This window comes from Lepisma saccharinum, chromosome 21 (genome assembly GCF_977018435.1).
Source record: "Lepisma saccharinum chromosome 21, izLepSacc3.1, whole genome shotgun sequence".
NCBI classification, from domain to species: Eukaryota; Metazoa; Arthropoda; class Insecta; order Zygentoma; family Lepismatidae; genus Lepisma; species Lepisma saccharinum.
The window spans coordinates 20,574,645-20,598,900 of record NC_139249.1 but is presented as its reverse complement, the minus strand read 5'-3'; the positions used below and the strand labels follow the sequence as shown (position 1 = coordinate 20,598,900).

General features: G+C 36.4%; 2 protein-coding genes across 3 annotated transcripts in view; one reads left to right on the top strand and one right to left on the bottom strand.

Moving 5' to 3' along the window:
* LOC146003944 (fas apoptotic inhibitory molecule 1) overlaps positions 1 to 16,075 on the top strand; it is a 32,529-nt gene extending 16,454 nt beyond the window's left edge. For both annotated transcript variants that reach the window (XM_083142456.1, XM_083142455.1), the window contains exons 3-7: positions 1,584 to 1,705; positions 8,385 to 8,607; positions 10,251 to 10,300; positions 11,967 to 12,116; positions 12,884 to 16,075. In XM_083142456.1, coding sequence (XP_082998582.1) covers positions 1,592 to 1,705; positions 8,385 to 8,607; positions 10,251 to 10,300; positions 11,967 to 12,116 — 537 coding nt within the window. In that variant the 5' untranslated portion in view covers positions 1,584 to 1,591 and the 3' untranslated portion in view covers positions 12,884 to 16,075. The remainder of the gene's footprint in view (positions 1 to 1,583; positions 1,706 to 8,384; positions 8,608 to 10,250; positions 10,301 to 11,966; positions 12,117 to 12,883) is intronic.
* A 1,777-nt stretch (positions 16,076 to 17,852) lies between these two features.
* The window catches only part of LOC146004472 (trypsin 5G1-like), a 37,021-nt gene continuing 30,617 nt past the window's right edge, over positions 17,853 to 24,256 (bottom strand). The window contains exons 5-7 of the mRNA XM_083143329.1: positions 23,669 to 23,782; positions 19,645 to 19,794; positions 17,853 to 18,065 (exon numbers count right to left, since the gene is read on the bottom strand). Of these exons, the coding sequence (XP_082999455.1) occupies positions 17,922 to 18,065; positions 19,645 to 19,794; positions 23,669 to 23,782 (408 nt within the window). The 3' untranslated portion in view covers positions 17,853 to 17,921. The remainder of the gene's footprint in view (positions 18,066 to 19,644; positions 19,795 to 23,668; positions 23,783 to 24,256) is intronic.

The following is a 24,256-nucleotide window of genomic DNA, read 5'->3' as shown; positions in this document are numbered from 1 at the left end:
TAGAGCCTATTGTACATTCCACTCCCGGCTGAAGCAATAAAACTCCCCTCCATTCCCAAGACTTAGGAGCTGTTGATGTTTGATGCAGGTGTGGAAAGAATGTGGATGATGACGTCAAAGTTGCAGATTTCTGTCTAAACAGGAGGCGAAGGTACGGATAAAGAAGTTATATTATGAAATAACTTTTTAAAATGTAGAGTATCTGCTCATAAACAAAATGAACAAATGTAATCGCTTCTGTTCATCTTCTGTGAATTTATCCTTCACCAAGTTGTAAGCCAAGTAATATCTGCTGTCTACATTTTTCACTCTTCGTTGCAAACAAATTATGCAAAATAGTTTTACCTATTGTCAGGTGAGCTGGCTATGGGCCTGGTCTGAAAAGCGTCTACCGTTGGTACTAACAAATTCAAAGAGACTGGGTCTCTGTGTGAAAGAGATGTGTGGCAGGATGTACCCGATGAGTCGGTGAGCAGAATTAAGGACATTTTCCGCTAGGGGTCCAAGGTTCGAATACCAGCCTGGGCATTGATGTTTGTGAGTGTTCACTCATCCCCATCTTTGCAAATTAGTCAAAAGTGGCGCAAAAGGCGAATTAAAATAAAGCCAATCAATCAATTAAGGATGTGCACACAAAAAGCCCACGAACCAGTCTCATCAAATTCTTTATATTGACTGTAACCCACCATCTCGGGATACCAAAAACACATGCGGAAATATCTACACCATTGCGACCGTCTCACTCTTCACTAACTCCACCACACAATACGCCTTCTGCTGGTCACTTGCCGTTTTGCCACACTAGCGATTCTGGAGGGGCAATAGTAAAGCAGCATGAGCGTGCCAAGTGGGAATAAAACTTCCAGAATTTTTTTTTTTACATTGATATCTTATTTGATGTGTCATTACTAGTTATGACACAATAACTGTGTAAAGTTGTTTCATTATTTTTGACTTACCCTGTATTTGAAGTTTGCATTAGTGATGATATTTATGCTAGTTTGATTAATGTAAGCTACAGTGATGATGTAATCTACCAACATGTCATAAGCAAGGTTTAATTGCCAAGGTGATACATAAACAAACTTTTCATATAAGTAAGAGAACCTTTCAGAGTTTTAGCTTTTCCTTTCAGATCTGTTAGGTAAGTGTGTAAATGGCCAAAAGTTTAGATCATGCTTTAGTTTAGACCATATATCAACATTCCATTGAATCTATGCTATCAGTCCACAACTGGGAATTAGGCAGATGTAGATATAGGTCAGCATTTAATGAAAAGGCTCATGACACACAGATTAAGCACTCCTTCACAGAATTTTATTTGATTTGATGTTTCATTTAGTGTTGCTTTGCTGCCACTTTTCGATGAAGATGAATGATGATATGAAGAAATTGATGAAGGGACACTCACAAAGAATACCAAGCAGAGATTTGAACCTGGGACTCCTTCACAGAGACTGATACATGTTGGCGAAGGGTGCAATATGATAAGAGATGTGTAAAGAATGGCAAACCAATTTAATTTTTGTCAGCAACAACAGTAATTTTTGCGACAGGAATAATTATTATTTTCTTCTGAATAGTGCCTGAAATGCCTGGAGAAGTTGTCGCATACTGGGATGTTCCGCTGAGTGATGGAGTCCACAGGATTGAATTTGAACATGGAACTACATCCGGAAGACGGATTGTGAGGGTGGATGGTAAGGTAAGTTTTCTGTGACCTGTATATGGATATTTGCTTTGGGAAGAATGCTCTTTACAGGAAATGATATATTTCCTTTGAAACCCCATTCTTATTAACATTAACTAGAAGAAACCATCCATACAACTAGTAATAAATCATTTTCCTGTAGTTTACGGTTATTACAAGCAGAAAACAGTTTTTCGTTGTGACTTTTCAGGAGAACACACAGATGGCTTATTGAGATGAAGGTTAACCCAGTAGAATCATGGGAAATGGTTCAAGGTTTTGCTGTATGTGCAAATTACAATTACTTTATATTCGATGCCAAAATCTATCAGCAAAGTAATGGTCTATCAATAGGAAACCCAGTATCCGGAATCATCTCCAGCATTTTCCTTCCTTTCCTTCATCTGCAAATTAAGATAATTGACACAACAATTCAAAAATCAGGCCATAGGAAAAAATTAGCAGGAGAAAAATACATCCATGCCAATTCAGAACATTCACGTATACCAATGGATAATATATTTTTAATTTTTTTTCCTGAGAGCACATAGACTATGTTCTATTAATAAGGATATGAAAAATGAAGAAAAAAGGCTTTTTAATATAGCAAAAGAAAATGGCTTTCAGACTAACAGAATAAACAAAATCAAAAAAACAAGTTGCAAGAAAACTAAAGGAGAAGAGAAATACAGACAAAGTTGAAAAATCTGTTGAAAAGAAATTTGTGTGCATTCCATTCCACAAGGGATTCTCACATAAAATTGCCAAAATTTTTAGAAGATTTAATTTCAAAATTGTTTTTAGATCACCAAAAAGTTAAGAATGTACATTTAATGAATTCAAAATGAGAAACTCTCTACCGAATGTGGAAACCACAGGAATATATAATATAAGTTGTTCATGTTCAAAGGATTATGTAGGACAAACAGCAAGGAGAATGGCAATAAGATGGCATGAACTCGATTTGGACATTATAAATCTAAACCCAAGAACAGGTTTGTCAGCTCACATCATCGAAGGGAAGCATTTGATCAAAAAGAGAAGGGTTTTAAAAAGATTGACGGGAAACATAGAGTTGAATGTCTGGGAAGCTTCGTTCATTGCAGAAAATGGTAACATAGATCCAGTATGGAGTTTTCTTTTTCACAAATGGAGTAAGCCACCATCTTTAAAATTTAATGTTACAGGAAACATCAAGAGACTGTGAAAACAATGATAACTTTGAATTACCTGATGATATTTGGGATTCATAATTTTAAATATGAATGTGATTAAAGAAAGGAAAGAAAATATCTGAAATAAAAATAAAACAGGCTGTTTCTTTTCACAGTTAGGTTGCTATATTACAACAATGTAACATTGACAACATCCATTATATAAGGGACTCGCGTACTTTCGACGTGGCCCTTGGCCACGTCTTGTACGCTCGCATGCGTGACCTTCGGCCATGTTGTGGGCAAAATCATATTTTAGATGGGATAAAATGGCTGCATGTTGTATTGGATGAAGGGGAACAAGTGTATAAGTTCGCTCATTTGGAAAGTTAGAAAGTAGCTTTATATGTGTATGGGCACTAAGGTACAAATATTCAAAATAGTATTGTCTAATTTCTTAATAATAAACTGAGTAAGTAATAAACGTTTCAAGATAATTAGTCGGATGTTTTGCATAAACGAATAAACGAATTCAATAGCGACACTAAATTGGAAATGTAATATTTACGTCTTTTGTCATTTTCACATTTTTAAACGTAATTGGAAAATAATTGTTTTCAGTCAATCCCCTCAAATTCCTACCTTGCCTCTGTAATAAATTATTCTGACGCTCGTATTTTGAAATTCGAAAGGTCTAGCATAATTCACTACAGTAGTTTTCCGGTTGAAAATAAACTTTCTTTAAGTTCCCTTGCAACGTCCGTTTCCATGGACAACAACATGCACGGCAAGCTCTAAGGAATTGCATGTCATTATACCCCCTAAATATTTAGTTAAAACAAGCACGATGTAGATATTTACGCATTGAGTATAACAATATATACGTAATTGTATCTGGGCTGAAACTCCTTATTATGTAGATGTCACCCTTGTTTCAGGCACCTTTTCAAAACCATGAGTTCATTCATCTGTGTGCTATTGATCTGTGAGAAATATAATTTATCTCGACAATTAAGAATTGAAGGAAGCAATGTGTGCTGCAAAAAATGCCCGTGGAAACGGTTGCTAAGGACATGAAAAAAGGGCATTTTCACCCTTAAAGAAGGGCCGATTGAGCATTTTTTTAATTTTCTCGGTCTTATGGGACGATTTCATGGGGGGGTCGTAATCAGGCATTTTTCGCCTCCGGGGCTTCCTTCATGGAGAACATTTATGTCAGTGAGTCAGTGGTGGGATTGGGGCTTTATATATATTGGACTCGCGTACTTTCGACGTGGCCCTTGGCCACGTCTTGTACGCTCGCATGTGTGACCTTTGGCCACGTTGTGGACGCAACCATGTTATAGTTAGGGTTCTTCATAGATCTTAATGACTTTGAAAATGTCTGCATGTTGTATTGGATGAAGAGTTATTTGAAAAGCTTAGAAAGTAACTTTATGTGTGGAAGTGCTCTAGTATTATACATATTCAACATATTTTTGTCTATTTTCATAATAATAAACTGGGTAAATATTGTCCGTTTCAAAACAGATATTTCATATAAACGAATTAAATAGCAACACTATATTCGGAATAGCAATGTTTTCCGGCCTTCCCCTTAAATTCCTACCTCTCCTCTGTAATAAATTCTGATGATCATATTTTGAAATTCGAAAAGTGTCGCATAATTCACTTACAGTAGTTTCCGGGGTGAAAATAAACGTTCTTTAAGTTCCCTAGTATCGATTTTTAAGATAACACAATAAATACATTCTGCACAAAACTTAAAACCTAAGTTACGGTAAAGGTAATTCTAGTTATATCTAACATACTATACATCAGTGTTCATTTGTGTTCCTACATGAAAATTAAGGAAATAAATGTTATCTTCACTTGTTAGATACAGCCCATAATTTTCTACGGTATATTGTTAGAATCTCTTATTGTGCACACGAATCACTTTTAAACAACATGAGCCACAATCTTAGTTTTCTTCTGGTAGTCAATTCCCCTCACATAATTTATTTTCCGTAAGGTATGGACAGTCGATACGAGTCATATTTTACGTGACGTCACAACTGGAAAAATATGACATTAAGGTACCATTTTCAACGTCTGTTTCCAAGTTCAATTACAGGCATGGCTAACAAGACAGTATAACATGTCTAAAACATTTCATTAAAATAACAATGATGTATCGAATTTTGAGTATTAATTAAGTAAGTTATACATGACTGTTTATGTTATCTCTGGACTAAATCTTCTTATGTAGATGTCACTATTGTCTGATGCATGTTTCCTAACTATGAATTTAATCATATGTGATATTGATTACCTCGAGGATAATAAAAATGTTCGAAGTCTTTAAAAACTCTCAACTAAGCACCGAAAGATACCAAGTGCAAGTTACTTGAATTGTTATTATTTTCTTGGACACCATGTGTCATCTCAGTCGAATATGACCATGTACATTTTCAATCTAGCATTGCAACATCTGCGCTTACATTAATCAGTGCGATTCATAGAAATCGAAACATATGCAGGAGATCTCTTGTTATTTTAGATATCAAGATTAACTATTTTCCAATTTCGTTTGCAATTAAAAAATATTTAAAGAACGTATGTCAATTTCAAATGTAATTATTGTATGTAGAAGTTGTAAAAGCCATGAGGGGAAAATGGCGGATTTGTAGCCCCTGGATGGAAACAGACGTTGCTAGGGAGTATGAAATGGGTATTTTCACCCTTTGAAAAAGGCTAAGCGAGCATCTCGTGCTCTCGTCGACGTGGTTCCCTTATTTGAAAAGTTTTCAATGTAATGTTATGTGTGTATAGTTTCTAATATGTTACAAATATTGTCCATTTTCTTAATAATAAACTAAGTAAGTAATAACCGTTTTAAGATAGTTAGTTGGATGTTTTGTATAAACGAATTTAATAGCGACACTAATTCGGAAACGTCTCTTGTCATTTTCGCATTTTTAAACGTAATTCAAAAATAATTGTTTTCCGTCATTCCCCACGAATTCCTACCTCTCCTCTTTAATAAATTCTGACGCTCATATTTTGAAATTCGAAAAGTCTAGCATAATTCACTTACAGTAGTTTTGGGGGTGAAAATAAACTTTCTTTAAGTTCCCCAGCAACGTCCGTTTCCATGGTGAACAACAAGCAACGCAAACTCTCTAAGTAATGGTATGTTATTATACCTCTAAACATTTAATTAATACAACCACGATGTAGATATTTTCGTATTGAGTTTACCAATATATACGTAAGTAATTATGTCTGGGCTGAAACTCCTTATGTAGATGTCACCCTTGTTTGAGGCACCTTTTTGAACCAGGAGTTGATTCATCTGTGTGTGATCTGTGAGAAATATAATGTATTTAGCTACACAATTCAGAATTGAAGGAAACAATGTGTGCTGCAAAAAAATGCCCGTGCCAACGGTTGCTAAGGACGTGAAAAAGGGCATTTTCACCCTTAAGGAAGGGCCGATTCAGCGATTTTTTAATTTTCTCGGCCTTTTGGGACGATTTCATGGGGGGTCGTAATCGGGCATTTTTCGCCTCCGGGGCTTCCTTCATGGAGAACATTTATGTCAGTGAGTCAGTGGTGGGATTGGGGCTTTATATATATTTAATAATTATTTTTGTTCTAAAAATTGCTAACCATTGTTATAACTGTATCTTTAGTCAAAATGAAAATAAATGTCTGATGAAGGGAGCCTGAAACGTCACAACGAAAAACTGTTTCCTTATGCTTGTAATAACCTTAAACTACAGGAAAATAATTCTACAATGCAAGCAATGCATACATACAAGAAAAACTATAATACTAATAAATCATTGCAACCCTTATCGTTCCCCTTTTGACTCCACTAAATGTGAAGTTTCATGTGTATTAGTCATTTTATTACACTGCAATGAGTCAGCTGCTTGTTTGTGTGTTAGGGCTGAGCCCATGCTGATGTGTATGCACTGATACTGGCTGATACTTTTCCAACATTTAAGTCTTTTCCACGTGAGACTTTCGCTTAATCTAATAATCCCGGAAGTTAAACAAGAGTAACAAATACATAACGTATTTGTTGAATGTTTGCGTTAGGGTCATTCCATACCAAATCTTCGAACAGTGGTTGCAAGACCATTTTAGAAAAAAATCATTTTTAGTACATAGGTTTGTATAAATTTCAAGATATCAGAACCAATCATTAAAAAATAAATTCCTTTGCTTAGTTTTCCTGGAGTGGCCATTTTTCCAACATGGTGGATCGCATTTTTTGTTCATGTAGCAGTTTACAGAAACCTTAATATCTCAAAAACCATAAGAGCTAGAGACCTGAAACAAAATTAATTTTGTAGCTAATGAAGTATACTTTCTATGATATTCAGTATGTTTTGCTCAAAATTGCATCCTAAGTACAAAAATTATTATGACAATTTGGGTAACAATAGTTAGAAAATTGGTCTTTTAAGCTAGATTTTTTTAATGAAGGGGTTTAGTCATATTTGAAACCATATGTTGTTCAAAGCAAACAACACAAAGAAACTACAAGGTTCGCCCATTAAAAAACCGAACTTTTGTTTAGGAAAGAAAACAAGCAATTACCTTCAAATGACTTTATCACCTTCAAAATAATCACCAGAGGAGGCAATACACTTTGACCAGCATTTGTATAGGTCTTGGAAACATTGTTGATAGTCATTAACAGTAAGTGTTCGCAAAATACGGGTAACATTTAATTTAATGTCCGCGACGTCATCAAATCTTCGCCCTTTCATAGCCATCTTAAGCTTGGGAAAAAGGAAATAATCAGCAGGCGATAAGTACAGAGAATATGGAGGGTGATTGATCACTGTCACTGAATGCTTAGCAAGGTATTGTACAGACAATGCGGTATGAGGCCTAGCATTATCGTGTAACAGAAACCATTGGCCAGAATCACAGAGGTCCTTCCTAACCTGCTTCATCCTGTTTATGAGTCGACCAAGCACTTCCTTGTAATACCATTGATTGATTGGTTGGTTTTCAGGGACAAATTCATGATGGATCAGTGCTTGCACCTTTGTCTTCGATTTCGACATCGTGCTTTTTTATTTACGGGCAAGAACCGCCCTTTCCACTGCGTACTCTGTCTTTTTTGTTTCGGGGTTGTATTATAAACACAGGTTTCATCTCACCATACAATGCCCGTATCATCTGTAACGTTTCGGTAAATGATTTACCCAATTTGTAACAAAACTTTATGCTGTAACGTTGTTTCATATGACCTGCATCTGACGCACGCTTGCCTGTAACAGGTTGAAACATGCACTGACGGGAAGTTTAGATATAGCTCTTTGGAGTGTTGCCAGAATCTGGTACCTTTTTATTTGGTTTGGTTCTTTTTTTTTGACAGTTCGGTTTCTTTATGGGCGGACCTTGTACATTTATAATGAGTGATTTCCACTAAGATCCCCCTCCCTCCTCCATAGAAATTTATTTACGACCTGCAACAAATATTTTCGAGAAACATTTGAAATGATGTTTTTTTTTCCCCTTTTCAATTCTTATAGGAAATAGTTCGTAGAGAATGGATGTTCAAACTTGTTGGTCTGGAAGTGTTTGAACTCAGGAAGGCAAAGTGTGTGATCAAGGTTGAACCAGTTGGAGGTTTTTCATACTCATATTCCCTAGAAGTTAACGGAAAAAATTACAAGAAATTCACAGAAAACCAAACAAAAATTATGAAGACTTGGATCGTGGAGCTAGATGATGAGACATACAGAGTTGTGCTTGGTAAGTCATTATTTGCAATGAAATGTCTGTGTGCTGTGATTATTTGCTAATCTCAATAGCATGTATTCTCTAATGTACTCGATGCATATATGTCATTGTTTAACATGATTATAATCCATAAAATTTACTGGACTAAAGCAAATGAACAATTACGGGTCATTCTTTCCTCAAATTTTTAAACTGACTTTAGTATTTAAGGATGTAGGGTTAGTATAGTGAAGTTACCACATGAAATAAATATTTTCAAAACCAAAGTACCGTATTTATGCATGTATAATGCGCACCATGGTTTTTGATAGGGAAAAGTGACTGTAACATGTATATTTCATATATAATGTGCAGTACAATTCATGTTCAAGAAATGCCTTTCGTAGTTGTAGGTCTTAAAGACATGTGCTGACCAAGATACCAGCAAATTTGTGTAAAGTAACAATGTTGTAGAGCCTATATGTTAGCCATATCGATGTGGTTACATTAATCACACCTTTTATTAGTGCTTTGGAGCGAATATAGTTTATGAAGTCATTTATTGGTTATATTTAGGCTCTAACTTTGGTGTAAGAGATTTACTAATTCCGTCTTTAACTTTTATAAAAAAACAACAACTTGAAAATATGCTTTTTCCATGACTAACGTAACACCTATACATTCAGGCACATTCAGGACCCTCAAACTAACAGTTAGCAGGACAAGATTTCTTCCATTAAGGCATTTACACACTCCATACATATTATTTGGCCACTGACACATTTTAATTATTATTTTCTCTTCTCTTATCTTTACTTTCATCCAAAGTACCATAAAAATCAGAATGTTCCTTCATTTTATGATGAGCTTATTTCAACCGCATTGCACATCAGTGTAACCATCTTGAAATGAACACTGTTGCCATATTCAGAAACTGTACAATTTAAGCTTTACAACGTTATATAATATGCTAGGGTTGCATAAAGACTAGAAATCAATGCAAGTGTCACAAAAACATGGAATCACTTTGTATGGTTTCATGTTGGCTGTCTGAATTAGGTATTTTGTGCGCAAAAGTTTTGGAAAAAAGTGCTCATTATACATGAGTAATCAGTCTTGCACATATAACTGATATATCTTTTCTAAGCCTTGACAACATCTGTGGACTCTGGATGAAAAGTTATTATAACATAAAACTAAGGTAACGCACTGTGTTTCAAGGCAGGATTCTGTCTGGAATAAGTTTGTAACGCAAAGATGTGCATAATGCTTGTAAAAATACAGTAAAACATCGTTAATCCAGACTAAGGAGGGATAAATTGACCGGTATAACGAAAGTTCGGATTAACTGAAATAACCTAAAAGAACAGTAGGAAGTGCATTAAAACTCCGTTTATAGCAACAAAACACGTTTATTATGGTGTATTTAAAGGGCATAGGCCTAAATAAACCTTGCATTCTGCTTTTTGTTTTGCCTTTTGCCTGTTCGGATTAACCAAAGTCCAGATTAACGAGGTTTTACTGTAATTCATAATGGGGACAGCATGTAAGATATATGAATTCGTATTTTGTGTTGCACTTTGTGCGTGTGTGTAACAGATTATCTGCTTATTCATGTATTTTCGTGTTCCCGTGTGATTTGTTTGTAAAACTGATCAGTGCCGTTATATTTTTAGAAAAGGACACCTTAGACATATGGGCCAATGGTCAAAAGTTGGAGGCAACAGTGAGTAGTCAGTTGGTTTCTGTTAATGTTTGTCATAATATGGTACTTTCAATGCAGGGGCTTGAATTATAAGTTGAGCCAGTTCATTCATAGTTTTCCACTAAATACATTTTGATGAGATCCAAAGGTTTGCTAGATGGCTGGCTATTCATTGGGTGTTGTGTGGTCAGTGCATCAAGCTACACCAGAAACTATCTGAAATTTGTTGAATATTAACACAAGATCTATGAATAGCATGCAATGTTAATTGTGCATTATCCATTGTCTATTGCTGTAATGCAACGCCAAGGGTCCTTTGATGTCACTTGGGGTTATAGCTCAGGGTGTTTCATGGATACTTCAATAATACATTTCTAATGTGTATTTTCTCTCTAGTTTACACAAGGTTCCGTAAGTTCGGATATATAAGACCAGTAATGCGCATATAGCATAATTTCCAACCTCACAGACACTATGTTCTAAGATACCAAGTTCTAAGTTCTAATCCTGTAAGTAACTGAATGGAGATAATCTAAGGTGCCATATTATTGAAGAATATAGTAAAGTCCTTTTTACCTAAGATTGGCAGAAGCGACACCATCAGCGTCAGGCAGCAATTCCTCTAGTACAGGATGCTGTTTTCCTAAAAAAAAGGGGGGGGGGGGTTATACCATTTCAGTCAGCGTGTCTCGATACTTGCCCTAACCTTCAAGAGACATTCTCTATTCCAGTGGCCATTTTCGCATAAGTCCATTTCCTACTGTCTTTCCCTTCAGAGGACAAGCTATCAGAGCGATCACTATCTCATGCACGTGGAGGGGTTGGGTGGACCACATGTGCATGTGGAGACCTTGGTTGAGGACACTAGTGATTGCTATCTGACCTCGTCTCCTCTAATGACAGATTATCTCACTCTTGCGTTTGCTAGGCCACATCCTGTTATTCAACTGTGTTGTTTACCAGAATAAGGGAAAGATGGTATCTTTCCTTTGACTTTTCCTAGAGGAAGTATCGGACTCGCTGTCTCTGTGGCTTGTTTGGCAGAAAGCCTGCACAATAAGGATTTTACTTAATGCAACTAATTGTTTGAGACTGGTGTTACTATTTCCAATACAATAAAGAATTTTGCCCGTTACAGTAAACTATACTTATTATAACACTATTTTAGAGAGAATGCCTCATTGTCAAGTGTGACTCCAGATATCCCAGGTTCAAATCCCAGCCTGGTCATGGATGTTTGTGAGTGTCCATTCATAAATTTCATCATGTCATCACTCATCACCATCTTTGCAAATTAGCCAAAAGTGGCACAAAAAGTGAAGTAAAATAAACCAAATCAGTCAATGAAGTGAACAGATTTCTTTTTACCGGTGGTGATGATTAAACCTATGGCAGATCTATGATTCTATTCCAAATTTGGTGCACTAACCAACCATGGAGTAGTTAAGTGTAATTTAAGTATGTCCAATATTGGCTATTAGTAGTTTATGAATTATGCCTTGATGTTCAAGAAAATTAAAACAAAATGGCTGTATTTTGTACAAAGTGATTTATTGAAATACCAGAGTGGTAATTTTCTTGATAAACATACACATCAATGTGCCTATATCAGCCAGTACTGATATGAAATCCATTAATATGTTTATCCACAGTTCAATGTTCCAATGAATAACTCTCTCTGTTGTAGGGCGAGTTCGTTGAGGATGGCACGGAAACACATTTTGCATTGGGAAGCTGCCCTGCATACATCAAGGCTGTGACAAGTGGAAACAGAAGAGAAGGAATAATCCATTCGTTGATAGTGAACGACACCATCATCCCTGAAGTTTACGATTGAGTAAGTCTCTCAAGTTTCTTCTTGACTTATTAAAGATCATATTTCAAAATTTTATAAGAAGTCTGACTAGTGCTACTCAGTGGGATAGTACTTGCTGTCCATGTTTGCCAACATTTGCTATTTCGGGGACTGCAAGAATTAGAAAAGTATAATTTTGTGGATAGAAGGATCTGCAAAATATAAACATAGTGCAGCATAGATATGGAGCTGTGGTGGTCTAGTCAGTAGGAATCCAATTGCTATTATTCCTAGAACTCTGACTGTCATGCAGGAGACCTGAGTTCGATTCCCAAGGTGGGTGATTGAAGGTCTGATTTTTTCGGCCTTGTCCCTGTATAAAGCGGTTCTGGGGCTCACCCACCCTCAAATCTATTGGTATCTGAGGGGCAAAAGGGGCCAGAGAGTGGTGCTGATCACATCACCTCCAAGATGGCCAAGATCTAGAATGTGTGGTCCCACATCCCCTACATATGCCTTCATGGCACGGTGTTACAAGCACGGGGAACTTTACCTTGCAGCGTAGATATTCCCGGCTCTGTTCCGTAGGTGCTATGGTGAAAAGGGTCCTTTACTGTTAACAATATACAGTGGAACCTCGAATTTACATTTTTTAGAGGACCCAGGGGAAGAATCTTAAATTGCAGGAAAAGGTAAAATTCGGGAACATAAAACATAACATTTCACTGTAATTAATTAATAATGTATGTCTAAAATGTCCACTATTAGCAACAATTACTCTATTAATTATTTCTCGTATTTTTGTTTAGGATTTCTTGGAGGAATCGCAAGTGCCTGTATTTGAAGACTCTTTGCCTTAGTAGAAAATTACCGTCCATTTGTTGTAGGGGTTTTGTGATTGCCTTACCTATTATGCAAGAGATGCTCTCTATTTTGGACTCTTTATCTAGTCACTGTTACGTATGATGTGAGGATATTAGATAATGTTAACTTTTGTTTGTGATCTCGTTAGATCTGATGGTTGTCGAATCTTGACCATGTTGCTCTTTGGGTGTGTTTTAAGGAAAATCCAACCTCTACGTACTTTCACAGATTTTCTTGTTAATAGTTATTATCAACATGTAATATCATATCAGGTAATTTGTAATTTTATAAACCTGTAATTTACAGTCAGTTATAAAAGTTACCTAATATCCTGGTAGAACTTGAAGGAAAAGCCAAGTATTATGTAAAGGTTTTCGTTAATTGACACAAGAGCTCAGTTTGTAACATTTTTTTTTACATATCCTTTATAAATTAAGATTGATCATTACTTCAGCACAATTTCAAATGTGCTCATTGTTGCATATGATGTAACATGGTGATCTTGGTAAGAACGTGTTCATCAAGGTTATCAGTCATTGTGAACAATCTTGTAATGTGTGTGTTTATTTTAAAAATGAGTAGACAGAATTGAGTAAGTGTGAGACATATCACATTGTTCAACAGTAGAGTCATTATATGTATGTGTAGCTCATTATTGCACTATTGGATATTTTATCAGTAGTGTTTCGTAACTTTTGTATTAGGTCGGTAGTTTTTGGTAACTTTTGTACCAGAACATTGGGACAAGGTAAGTTTATACAATTATCTTGATATATTCACCATATGCCACAAACAATCTTGTTTCAAATACGAAGGCAAATCAAAATTCTTTGCCACAATTTTTTTTCAGCCAAAATGATAATAAACATGCAAGGAAATCAAAATATAGGAATTGTTCTATGTGCCTTGCACTATTTGCCGGACTCTGTGGCCGAGTGGTTAGCACATTGTGCTGCAATGCCAAGGGTCCCGGGTTCGAATCCTGCTCGGGCTTGGTTATTTGTGAATGTCCATTCATCAATTTCATCTTTTCATCACTCATCCCCATCTTCGCAAATTAGCCAAGAGGCACAAAACGCGAAGTAAAATAAACTAAATCAAACTAAACTAAACCTTGCACTATTTTTCACCACAGCGGGTCGGGCATTTGTCCCAAAGCACCACTAGTTAGGTGTTGTCGCTGTTGTAGAATTCGGCCGGTTGATCGTGGAACCACCGCCGTACAGCGGTATTCGCTTCATCGTCGCAAATGAACCTCTGTCCTGCGAGGAACTTCTTCAGTGGACAGAACACGTGGAAATCACTGGGGGCGAGGTCTGGACTATACGGTGCATGCTCCAGAATCTCCCATTCGAATAACTGAAGTTGGTCGATGGTCCTGTTTGTCACGCAGACAATGTTTTCCATTGTGAGTGAGGATGTTCATTGTCATCAAGGTCTTCTTGGCCATTTTGGAACTCGCAACACCACCACCGCACACTTCTCAAAGTGAGACACTTGTCCCCATACATTGGCTGCATTTACCTATGGATCTCGATAGACATTCGTCCCTTGCTCCATAGAAAACGAATAATACTTTGCTGCTCATACGACGTGCACGGGTTGAGTACTACAGCCATCTGTGCAAACTGCCAGGAGCAATGCTGTGGAGCAGCTGAGATTTAACGCTGGACCGTTCCAAGAAAAAACTATTGCATTGAATGTATATCTCTGTTTCTTATTCACACTATTATTTTGGCTAAGAAGAAAATAGGGACAAAGACTTTTCGATTTGCCCTCGTACATACTTCATATGGTATACTACTAAATTTTCTTTACTTTAAATTCTTATATTAACACTTATAACTACACATATCCAGACCTACTTATTTATAACAAGGAACAAGGCCTCGAAATATATATGTAGCAAGTGATTTCTTGTTGGAATTTATGATGTTGGTACCTATGTAAGAATTGGAATTTATGATGTTGGTACCTATGTAAGAATTGGAATTTTTGATGTTGGTACCTATGTAAGAAATGTAAAGATGAGATGAGATGACCTTCTTAATTTAGAAAGCAATAATGCCTGGCTGCTTCATGTGAGGTAAACGTCTGTAAAAAACATAATGCAAGACAGAGCAGTTTTTAGAATATATTAATTCTTGCTGTGTTTGTTTTGTATGGAAACACTGTCTTGCCAGGCAAGAATTTTAAAATTGCTTCCTTTCCTTTATTATATTTTGTGTAGAAGAAAAGTTTTCTGGGATACTTTTTTCTTCACTTTACAAGTCTTCTGACAATGTGTGACATCTCGTTACTTCCACATTTGTGAGGGATGTACCTTATTTCTTGAACCATGTACTTATGAGGAGAATTTTCTTAATTGAGTTTTTTTCTGGTAAACTTGGGGTGGTTAGGAACTTCACAGAATGTTAATTTGTTTATGACACACTGTTTTTACTTTTCTGATTAGTATCTTCATTCTATCGCTCTTCAGTAAAGTCAAGGGTCGCAGGTTCGAATCCCGTTTGGGCTTGATTGTTTGTGAATGTCCATTCATCAATTTCATCACTCATCCCCATCTTCGCAAATTAGCCGAGAGGCACAAAACGCGAAGTAAAATAAAGTTCTAACCTTAAAAAATTGTATCATATTTCCAAAATTTTATTTAAAAAAATTATGGTGTGTATTATACATGGAGTAATTTTTGACACCTACATGAAACCATGTGTAGAAGGATGTTTCCCACAATTTTTCATCTTCTAGCGGAACATTTTGCATCACAGAGCAAAGAGGTGTGATCCAGACGGGAGATTGAGTTTGTATTTACTGTCACATGGCCTTGTTTAAGTTTTTGTTTTGAGTCCATTTTATGCACAGAAAGGCTAATCGGGACGACCTACAGTTTAAAGTGGGATACAAGCCACTATGTGCCTCCACCGAGTATCAAACCTGAGATCCTTGATTACCACTGCGCCATCGGGAGGCCCCTTACTGTCACACGGGAGCTGTATATGTACATTTTTACATTAACAATCATATATACTGGTTTAAAATCCCATATGTGTAACAACATATCAGACTCTTTCATTGGAAGATGTATATTTACAGTGGAACGTCGATTTTACGTTTATAAGGTAATCTATGTTGTTGTTTTTTAAAAAAATTAATATCAAATTCAGGAAAATTTTGTAACATTTCAATCTCTTTGGATCAGGAAAATTGAATGTTCACTACAGTTAAAAGTGTACACACTGGTGTATACAGTGGTTAGCAGAGGAGCTACAGCCAGTTCTAAAATTTGAGAAAATAAAAATTATCAAATGAAGACAGTAAATGATTTTAAAATGGCCTCCGAGTTCCATTTCTGTCTTGAGACAACTCTTAAATTGAAGGTTGAAAACAGCAGTTATGAAATAATTTATTGTGTGTCCTATGTCCCCTAAAATGCAGCTACATAATTATCCACCTTTACAGTTCCAGCCTCCTCCGACAAACAAAACAAAGAAACAAAAATACAACTTACACTATAAATAAGTTAAGGCAAGATTGCTATTTCAGATCCAAGTGGGGCTGGGGCGTACATGGGATTTACATGAAGATAATCTCTGTGTATTGGTTTCAAAAGCAAAATACAGTATTGATATTATGTGTTAGTTCAGTGATGTAATTTACTTCAGTACAACTTTCATTTCTAAGGTTTTTTGTTTCAAGGTAAATTAATACACTGGAATCAAAACTTATTTTATCTGCAAAACTATGGTTCTGTTAATTGCACTTGATGGAAATTAATAGAACCATTGATGAATGTTTTGCAGATAAAGTAAGCGCTAGATCCAAGAACATTAATAATTAGATTTTTGATCAAGTTATTGATTCAACATATATCTTGAGAAAGATACAACTACTTGATCCGTGGGTTTCAGTAGAAGCTGCTACAGTGTTACTTAATCGTCCATTTTTGCTATGCTCTTAGTTGTCTGTTTTTAAATATTTTGTGTATATAAAACACTATTTTTATAGAAAAATTATTCAACCATATACTGTAAATCACTGCTGTGTATAAGTGTATGTAATGGAAGAAATACAGTGGTAATAAATGGTATGAAACTATGTTTCATTCTCATAAACATATTATAAATAGTGGCATGATTTTTTTCCTATTTTGCAAGATTTTTGCTTGGTGAGATGAAGCAAATCCAGGCCAAATCTAAACCAGTGTTTCTCAACTGCTGGCCCTGTCATCAATTATACCGGGTTGCAAGAGTTTCTCAGGAAATTTGTCATTTCATTATCTCCAATGCTTGACAACTAATTTAACCCTAATTTTATGTTTGTCAACAAGCCACACCACACATAATCTTTGTCAACAAGCCACACCACACATAATCGAACCATTACTCTTTAATGCCAAAGATTTAAGTTTATTATTAAGGTAGATGCGGTCTGTAAAAAATATGATGAATATGTATTTATAGAATTCCCTGTATTCTGTATGAAGAAACAAACTCAACTTCAAGTTTCGGCTAATCATTTCAAGATTTTAATTTTTACCGCCCAAGTAAAATCTTCAACCTGTCCTATTTTCATTCATGTGTTTTTCTACATCATCGGAAGATCGAAATTCCCATGAGAACGAGTAAAATAATACTTCCATAAGCATAATGTTTTCTTCCTCTCCTACAATCATCCAGCACACAGACATCCCTTTCTTCCACTCGCTGGGGCGGAAGAGCAGTTTGGGGTCTTTGTTGGCTGGACACAGAGTGTTCCTCGTTGCCTGAATGTGCTGATTATTTATATCTTGCTTCACAAATGTAAGAGAGGCTGTTAAATGTGCACGATATTACCTGTAAATAATAATAAAGATATGGAACACACTGCTTTTGGTAATGTATAATATTTCAAGAACGCCGAATGAAAAGACGAAGATGAATTAACCTCTTGTTTTTATTTTCTTCTAATTACATTGATTAAATCCTTTCTCGTTCTTGCCTAATGTTAACTGATGGTACTTTCAATGAAATCCAAGAACGCAGCAACCTCAGTGTATACTCCAGGATAGCCTGGCTCAGCGCAGCCATTGCCCCAGGACACAATACCAACCAGTACGTTGCCCAGGGTAAGGGGTCCACCAGAGTCACCCTAGAAATACAACAGAGATAAGCATTCAAGTTCGTAACAGTATACAATGTAATTACTTCATTGTGTGTGTAAGAATGCAATGAAAATTTAACAATTAGAATGCTACCATTGGAGAAATGGAATAAATTTATTAATAATATAGCCCATAGTTATATATTATACATGGTAACAATACCCTGCCAGCGTTTTAGATATTGTGAAACATAAGCATGCAATTTGCATGCCAGTTTGCTAAATGTTGTAGCCAATGTATTATTAAAAAGTTTTTTTGATGCTTAAGAAACAAAACAGAAGCCTTTTATTAATGAACATTTTCTTCTGTTGCAATATCAATGAGGTTTTATTTTTGCACTCACAGAAACAGATTCCATGCAGGAAATTTTATGTCATCAATATGCTCTTTAATTGAGGAAACTCTCTTCACAATTTCATCTCAATAACTTAAGAAATCTATATATTTTAAATACACAAGATACCAATGGTTAAGCCACAAAGTTTCCTGAGGGCCCCTGTCGTAGTCACCGATTTATGGATATAATAAGTGTGATTCTTTCCCACCAAAATATTAACTTGAGTACCATGTACCGAATCTTTTCTGATTTTGTTACTATGAATAAGTAAGATTGTAAAAATCTTTTCCTAACACTCTGCAACTACATCTTTGCCTCTCGTACTTTTCCTAACCTCAACCTTTTGGTCAACAGCACACAAGAATACATTAATGATCTAATGATTAGGGACATGAAGTTTTTGTTTTAACGATAACACCGAAAATTTGAGGAAAGCAAAATAAAGTGTTTAAAATGTATTTGGGTAGATAAAGGAGGGAAAATAACGTGAATTATGCCATTTTTCAGAATAACTCCGAATTTTACATTTTAACGCGAAAAACATCGCGAAATATGCAATATAAACTGGGGCTAATACTTCTTCTGTTCATTGTTAGGGAAATGTGATGTGTGTGATTGTGTTCAATGATTTCGGTGTTATCATTCAATAAACATTTCATATTTAGTGGCTGATGAGATGAAATAGTTTTTCAAATGGAAGAAATTTGGTCATTTCTCACAAAGGTAAGCCATATATTTTTTTTGTCATTAATACTAAAATTTGTCTCAATTTTACAGAACTAAAACAATGTGAAAATCTTATGCGCAGAAGGAACAGTAAAAATGCATGTAAAAATAACACCGATTTGGAATTAATAATACCGAATTTTGCCCTAAACCGTGAAAAATAACAATGAATTTGGAGTAAAAAATAACATTGAAATTTAGGGGAAAATAAAAAAAACTTCACGTCCCTATCTATGATAGAGCACCATACAGCACACTTGCAACAGTCAGGTGACATTTCAGCCCACTGCTCATCATCACCCATCATCCAGCGGACATTTATTGTTTGTGAGGTGTTGCTCGATTCATTGCTTAATACAGTCACGTAAGACCTGAACCACAGGCAATTTACACTTCCCTCAAATCCCTCGATTAAACAAACACATCAGTCTATATTTTTGCATAATGACTGTGTACAATATAATATCCTCAACTGAAATAAGTTTTCCGAGCAAAGTAATTACCTGGCAAGAGTCCTTGCCTCCCTGGTCAAGGCCAGCACAGATCTGACCAGCAGGGAGACCACCGTATGGTGAGTAAGCAGTGTCGCAATCTTCCTTGCTCACGATTGGAACTTCCACTTTCATAAGATCTGGAGAGACACCACCACCTTCCTGCAAATGGAAATGGCAAGGAAATTGGTTATAAACCAAAACTGTTTCTTTTTTCTTATTTTTTAATGAATAATTCATACATATAATTTCAAACCAAACAAAAAATTACCAAAAGACTATTACTGTCAACTTCAAGCTATGTGGAATCACAAGAACTTTTCAACTCTTGAACGCTTTCAGTATGCTCGAAATTTTCACCGTGTTTGACATCCTGAGTACTGGGAAATTATTTTGCAAAATCAGTATTGAGATAGGAAATTTTCCTCACACCATTCATGATTTTCAAAACTTGAAATATGTGATAACACTTTCTCTAAAATATGTGATAATATATTGCAGGGGAAAATGAAATTCGCTTGCTTTGCACAAAAGCTGTTGGACTTTAGTTATAATCTTAGTTGAGTAGGTTTAAAGGTCTATCACCGTCACTTTCCACAGTCGACCTACCACTGTAAAAGAATGACCTCACTGTTTTAAAAATATACATCAGGCCTGTACCTAAGGGGTGGGCCATGCCCCCCTCCTTCCTTGAGCCATGAAAAATTGTAATTTGAACGTATAGAAGCCTACAAAAATTACGTTGATTGTATTTCAAATTGTGCATGAATTTCGATTTTGTCCTTGCGCAAATGAATATGTTGTTTCTGGACAGAGGCAGGCTCTAGAAGTCTGCAGTCTGCAATATTGGGCTATTTTAGTTCTATAACCATTGATGCAAGGCTATCAGACGTTCCGATTTAGCCAGGACAGTCCATTCCTTTTAATCCATGTCCCGACTTTTTTGCCTCGGCTCGGACACTATTTGCTATAAGGGAAGAAAGACTTTTGTGCCACTACAGACATTGTACTGGTTATGTAGGACTTTCTGTAGAATACTGTGTACATTTTTAAAATTGTCTGAACTTTTTATGAGTCAAAAACAGTTGTTTGACACTCGACAAGGAACCCCTTCATTATTGAATTGTTTCTTCTCTTACAGTGTCACAAATGTTTCACATAATTAGAATAGAGGGAAATTTTCTATACTCTTTACATTATGGAAGAAAGGTTCCTCAATGACTGCAATACAAAACCAACCATATAAGGGGCATTTAGCTCTCCATTGGACACAACAGCAATGGGAACATGTGATATGGTCAGACGAATCGTCTTTCACATTATTTCAGACCACAGGACGTGTTTATGTGTGGAGAACTCCTGCTGAAGCATTTGATATTGACTGCTTAGTGCCTACCGTGAAACATGGTGGGGGTCTGTGATGGTTTGGGGGGGGGGGCTATATCTTGGAATGGTGTTGGCCCACTTGTCGTCCTGCGTGGGAGAATCAACGCAGAGAAGTACTGCACCATCCTGGGTGACCACCTCCATCCAATGGTTCAGACTTTGTTTCCCGATGCATGCCCCATCTTCCAAGATGATAACGCCCCTATTCACACTGCTAGGTGCGTTGATGCATGGTTTGATGAGCACAGTGATGAGGTAGAACATCTCATCTGGTGACCACAGTCCCCCGATCTTAACATCATTGAGCCTTTGCGGGGTATTTTGGAGGCCAAAGTGCGTAATCGGTTTCCACCTCCAATGACACTTTCGGAACTTGAGACTGTTTTGTGCGAGGAGTGGCTACGTATTCCAGTTCACACTGTACAGGACCTTTATTTGTCTATCCCACGTAGGATACAAGCTGTCATTCAGGCAAGGGGGGGCCCAACCCCCTACTAATACAAGTTTTCTGCAATTGCATTGGTGTTCATATTATTTTGTCCATTACCTGTATATTGTTATTTGTCCAAAACACTCAAGAAATTAAGTACATTATTATTTACGAAATTCTGTCAATCGGAATTTGTTTTACTGCAACTTTTCTTCTTTTCTACTTGTAATTGTCTTGAACATAAGTACACAGTGGTGTGACCGTACGGCAGACAACTTTCACAGTGAGCAGAGGACATCAAGGCCAAAATATTCGATGTTACGAGCCGTTGATAATGGTATTTTGTAACCCACATGTATGCATCCCCATTTAATAGCTTCTTGGTTGCCACTGGCATTTATTTTTACTGTCGAATAAGATTCTAAAAGTGAAAATACGCCATGGAAACAATATTACGCCAGCAGACACACTGCCAGGGTGAAGTCACTTAGCTGTTCCCTTCAGATAATTTATTTACAGGGTTCAAACTGACTCCAAAGTCCTGGACAACTGGAGGAGTCAGGAAAACAAGGCTAGGACTGAGGTCATTGGAAATAAATTATTTTTTAAAAAAGCTTCCAAAACCTGGAAAAGACAGGGGCATTAAATGATTTTTGCTTGGCAGAATTTGTGACCAGAAACACGTTTCATTTTATCTTCCCAACAATCTTCCTTTTTGGGTAATATTGCTTATAAAAACGTTCTTTTATTTTATTTTTAATTTATTTTCAAAAATGTTCAACAAACATGATTCATTTGATTAACTTACAAAATTGAAGTGTAACTCTTATTTTTTAGCATGTTAAAACATTACACAGTTATGTAATATACCTGGAAAAGTCAGGGACTTTGCAAAGTGGATGTGAACCCTCATCTATCAACCCCACACACATATATTGCTTTACGTAAGCTCTTTGAATTGTTTGCATTATGCACTCATGTAGTCTACCCGTATGATATATATTTTATTTGCTCTCTGACAGAAACAAATGTCAGTGTCAACTGCAAATATTTGTCACGTGGTTGCATACATATAGGTTACAAAATGCTGTTCTTCAACATTTCGTAACAAAATTAGCAAATTTCTCTACCCACCCTCTCCTATACACCCCCATATTTTATATATATATATATAGTATAATCTGAGAGAAAATTTATTTAAAATTTGCCTATGGGTCTGCCCCCCCCCCCCCTCAAAGAAATCCTGGGTACGGGCCGGGTATACAGAGTTAACTTAATGTAATTTTATAAGATTCAGTTTCTAAATATGTATTTATGATGCACTCAACTGCTATTTATAATGATCTATACAGGGTGTATCTAAATTCCCATTACAGACTTTGAGGCTTGTAGTGGGGACCGAAACAGTAAAGTTTTGCATAGGAACTCATGTCTGGAAATGCACAGTTTCCCCGCTTCAAGCAAAACACCACCACAACACACGTTGAACACTTCCACTTCTGTTGCTTACTGTACATTGTTTTTGCATAGCGGCAGAATCCACTTACAAGAAGGGCTCAATGTGGCGACCATTGACTTCAACACAAACACCGTACGTACGTTTCATGGTCTGCTACACACTATCACCAAAACCTGCTAGTCCAACATCCGCCGCTGCCATACCCCACGCCGGCAGGTCTTCCTCTGATTCCACCAGGGTCTCGTAAATCAGTCTCTTCATGTGACACCACAGCAAATAATCGAGTGGAGGCAAGTCTGGCGAACGTGCTGGCCAAGGATGACGTACATATACCCTGGTCATTGGTGCCGAAAACACGGGTGCGTTCAACGTGTGTTGTGTTGGAGTTTTACTTGTAGCGGGAAACTGTACGTTTCCGGACATGAGTTCCTATGCAAAACTTAACCGTTTCGGTCCCCACTACAAGCCCTCAAAGTCTGTAATGGGAATTTATATACACTCTGTATTTATGGATGATTCAATGTTCATATTTAAATAAAAACGGTTGCTTTCGATTTTGGTAAATTGACAGCAGAGTTATATTTAACTGATTGAATATGGTTAATTTTAAAGTAACTTCTAACAGTGTAACCCTTCTTAAAAGTTTTATGAAAACCCTTCTATGTGCACATCTGCATGTAAATCAGTCATTGTGATGCCTCATATTTACTTTTTCTAAATGATAGTTTTTGATTGAAGCACGATTTTGGGATGGCACTTACCTCAGTTGCACCCCATCCGCTGATTGTAACCAGGGTTCCAGCATCCAACTCTTGTCCAGCAGTTGGGAGTTCAACTGCCTGAACAGTGTTGCTCAAGGTGAGGGGAGAGCTCAGCTGAAAGAAAAGCATACATTGAACTAAACTGTTTACGAAAGTATTAAGATATTGTAGTGTGACTTTGAAAATATGGATGGATTCAAGAGAGATCTTTCGAACATAACATATCTTAATTTTATAATATTCTTGCTTTTTACATCTTCTCTCTCTCTGATTATTCACTTTCACTTCCCATCTCTCTCTGTTTTTCATTCGATCTCTTATCCTTCCATTCTTTCTGCCTCTCTTTTTCTTACCCCCAACCATCATCATCTCTCAAATTTGAAACTTGTGACTTGAAAGAGAGTTGTTGTAAAAGAAAAAAGTGCATGAGAATTAGGCCTATTTCAATTTTAAGATTTTTACAGAGTACGTTTTAAAAACAACCATATCTCGATTATATTTTTCTTCAAACCCATATGGAAATGTATCTTTCCTGGGGATGTGATTCGAACAAGTGTTCTTCGTTTATCAGCCAGGTTAAAACATCAA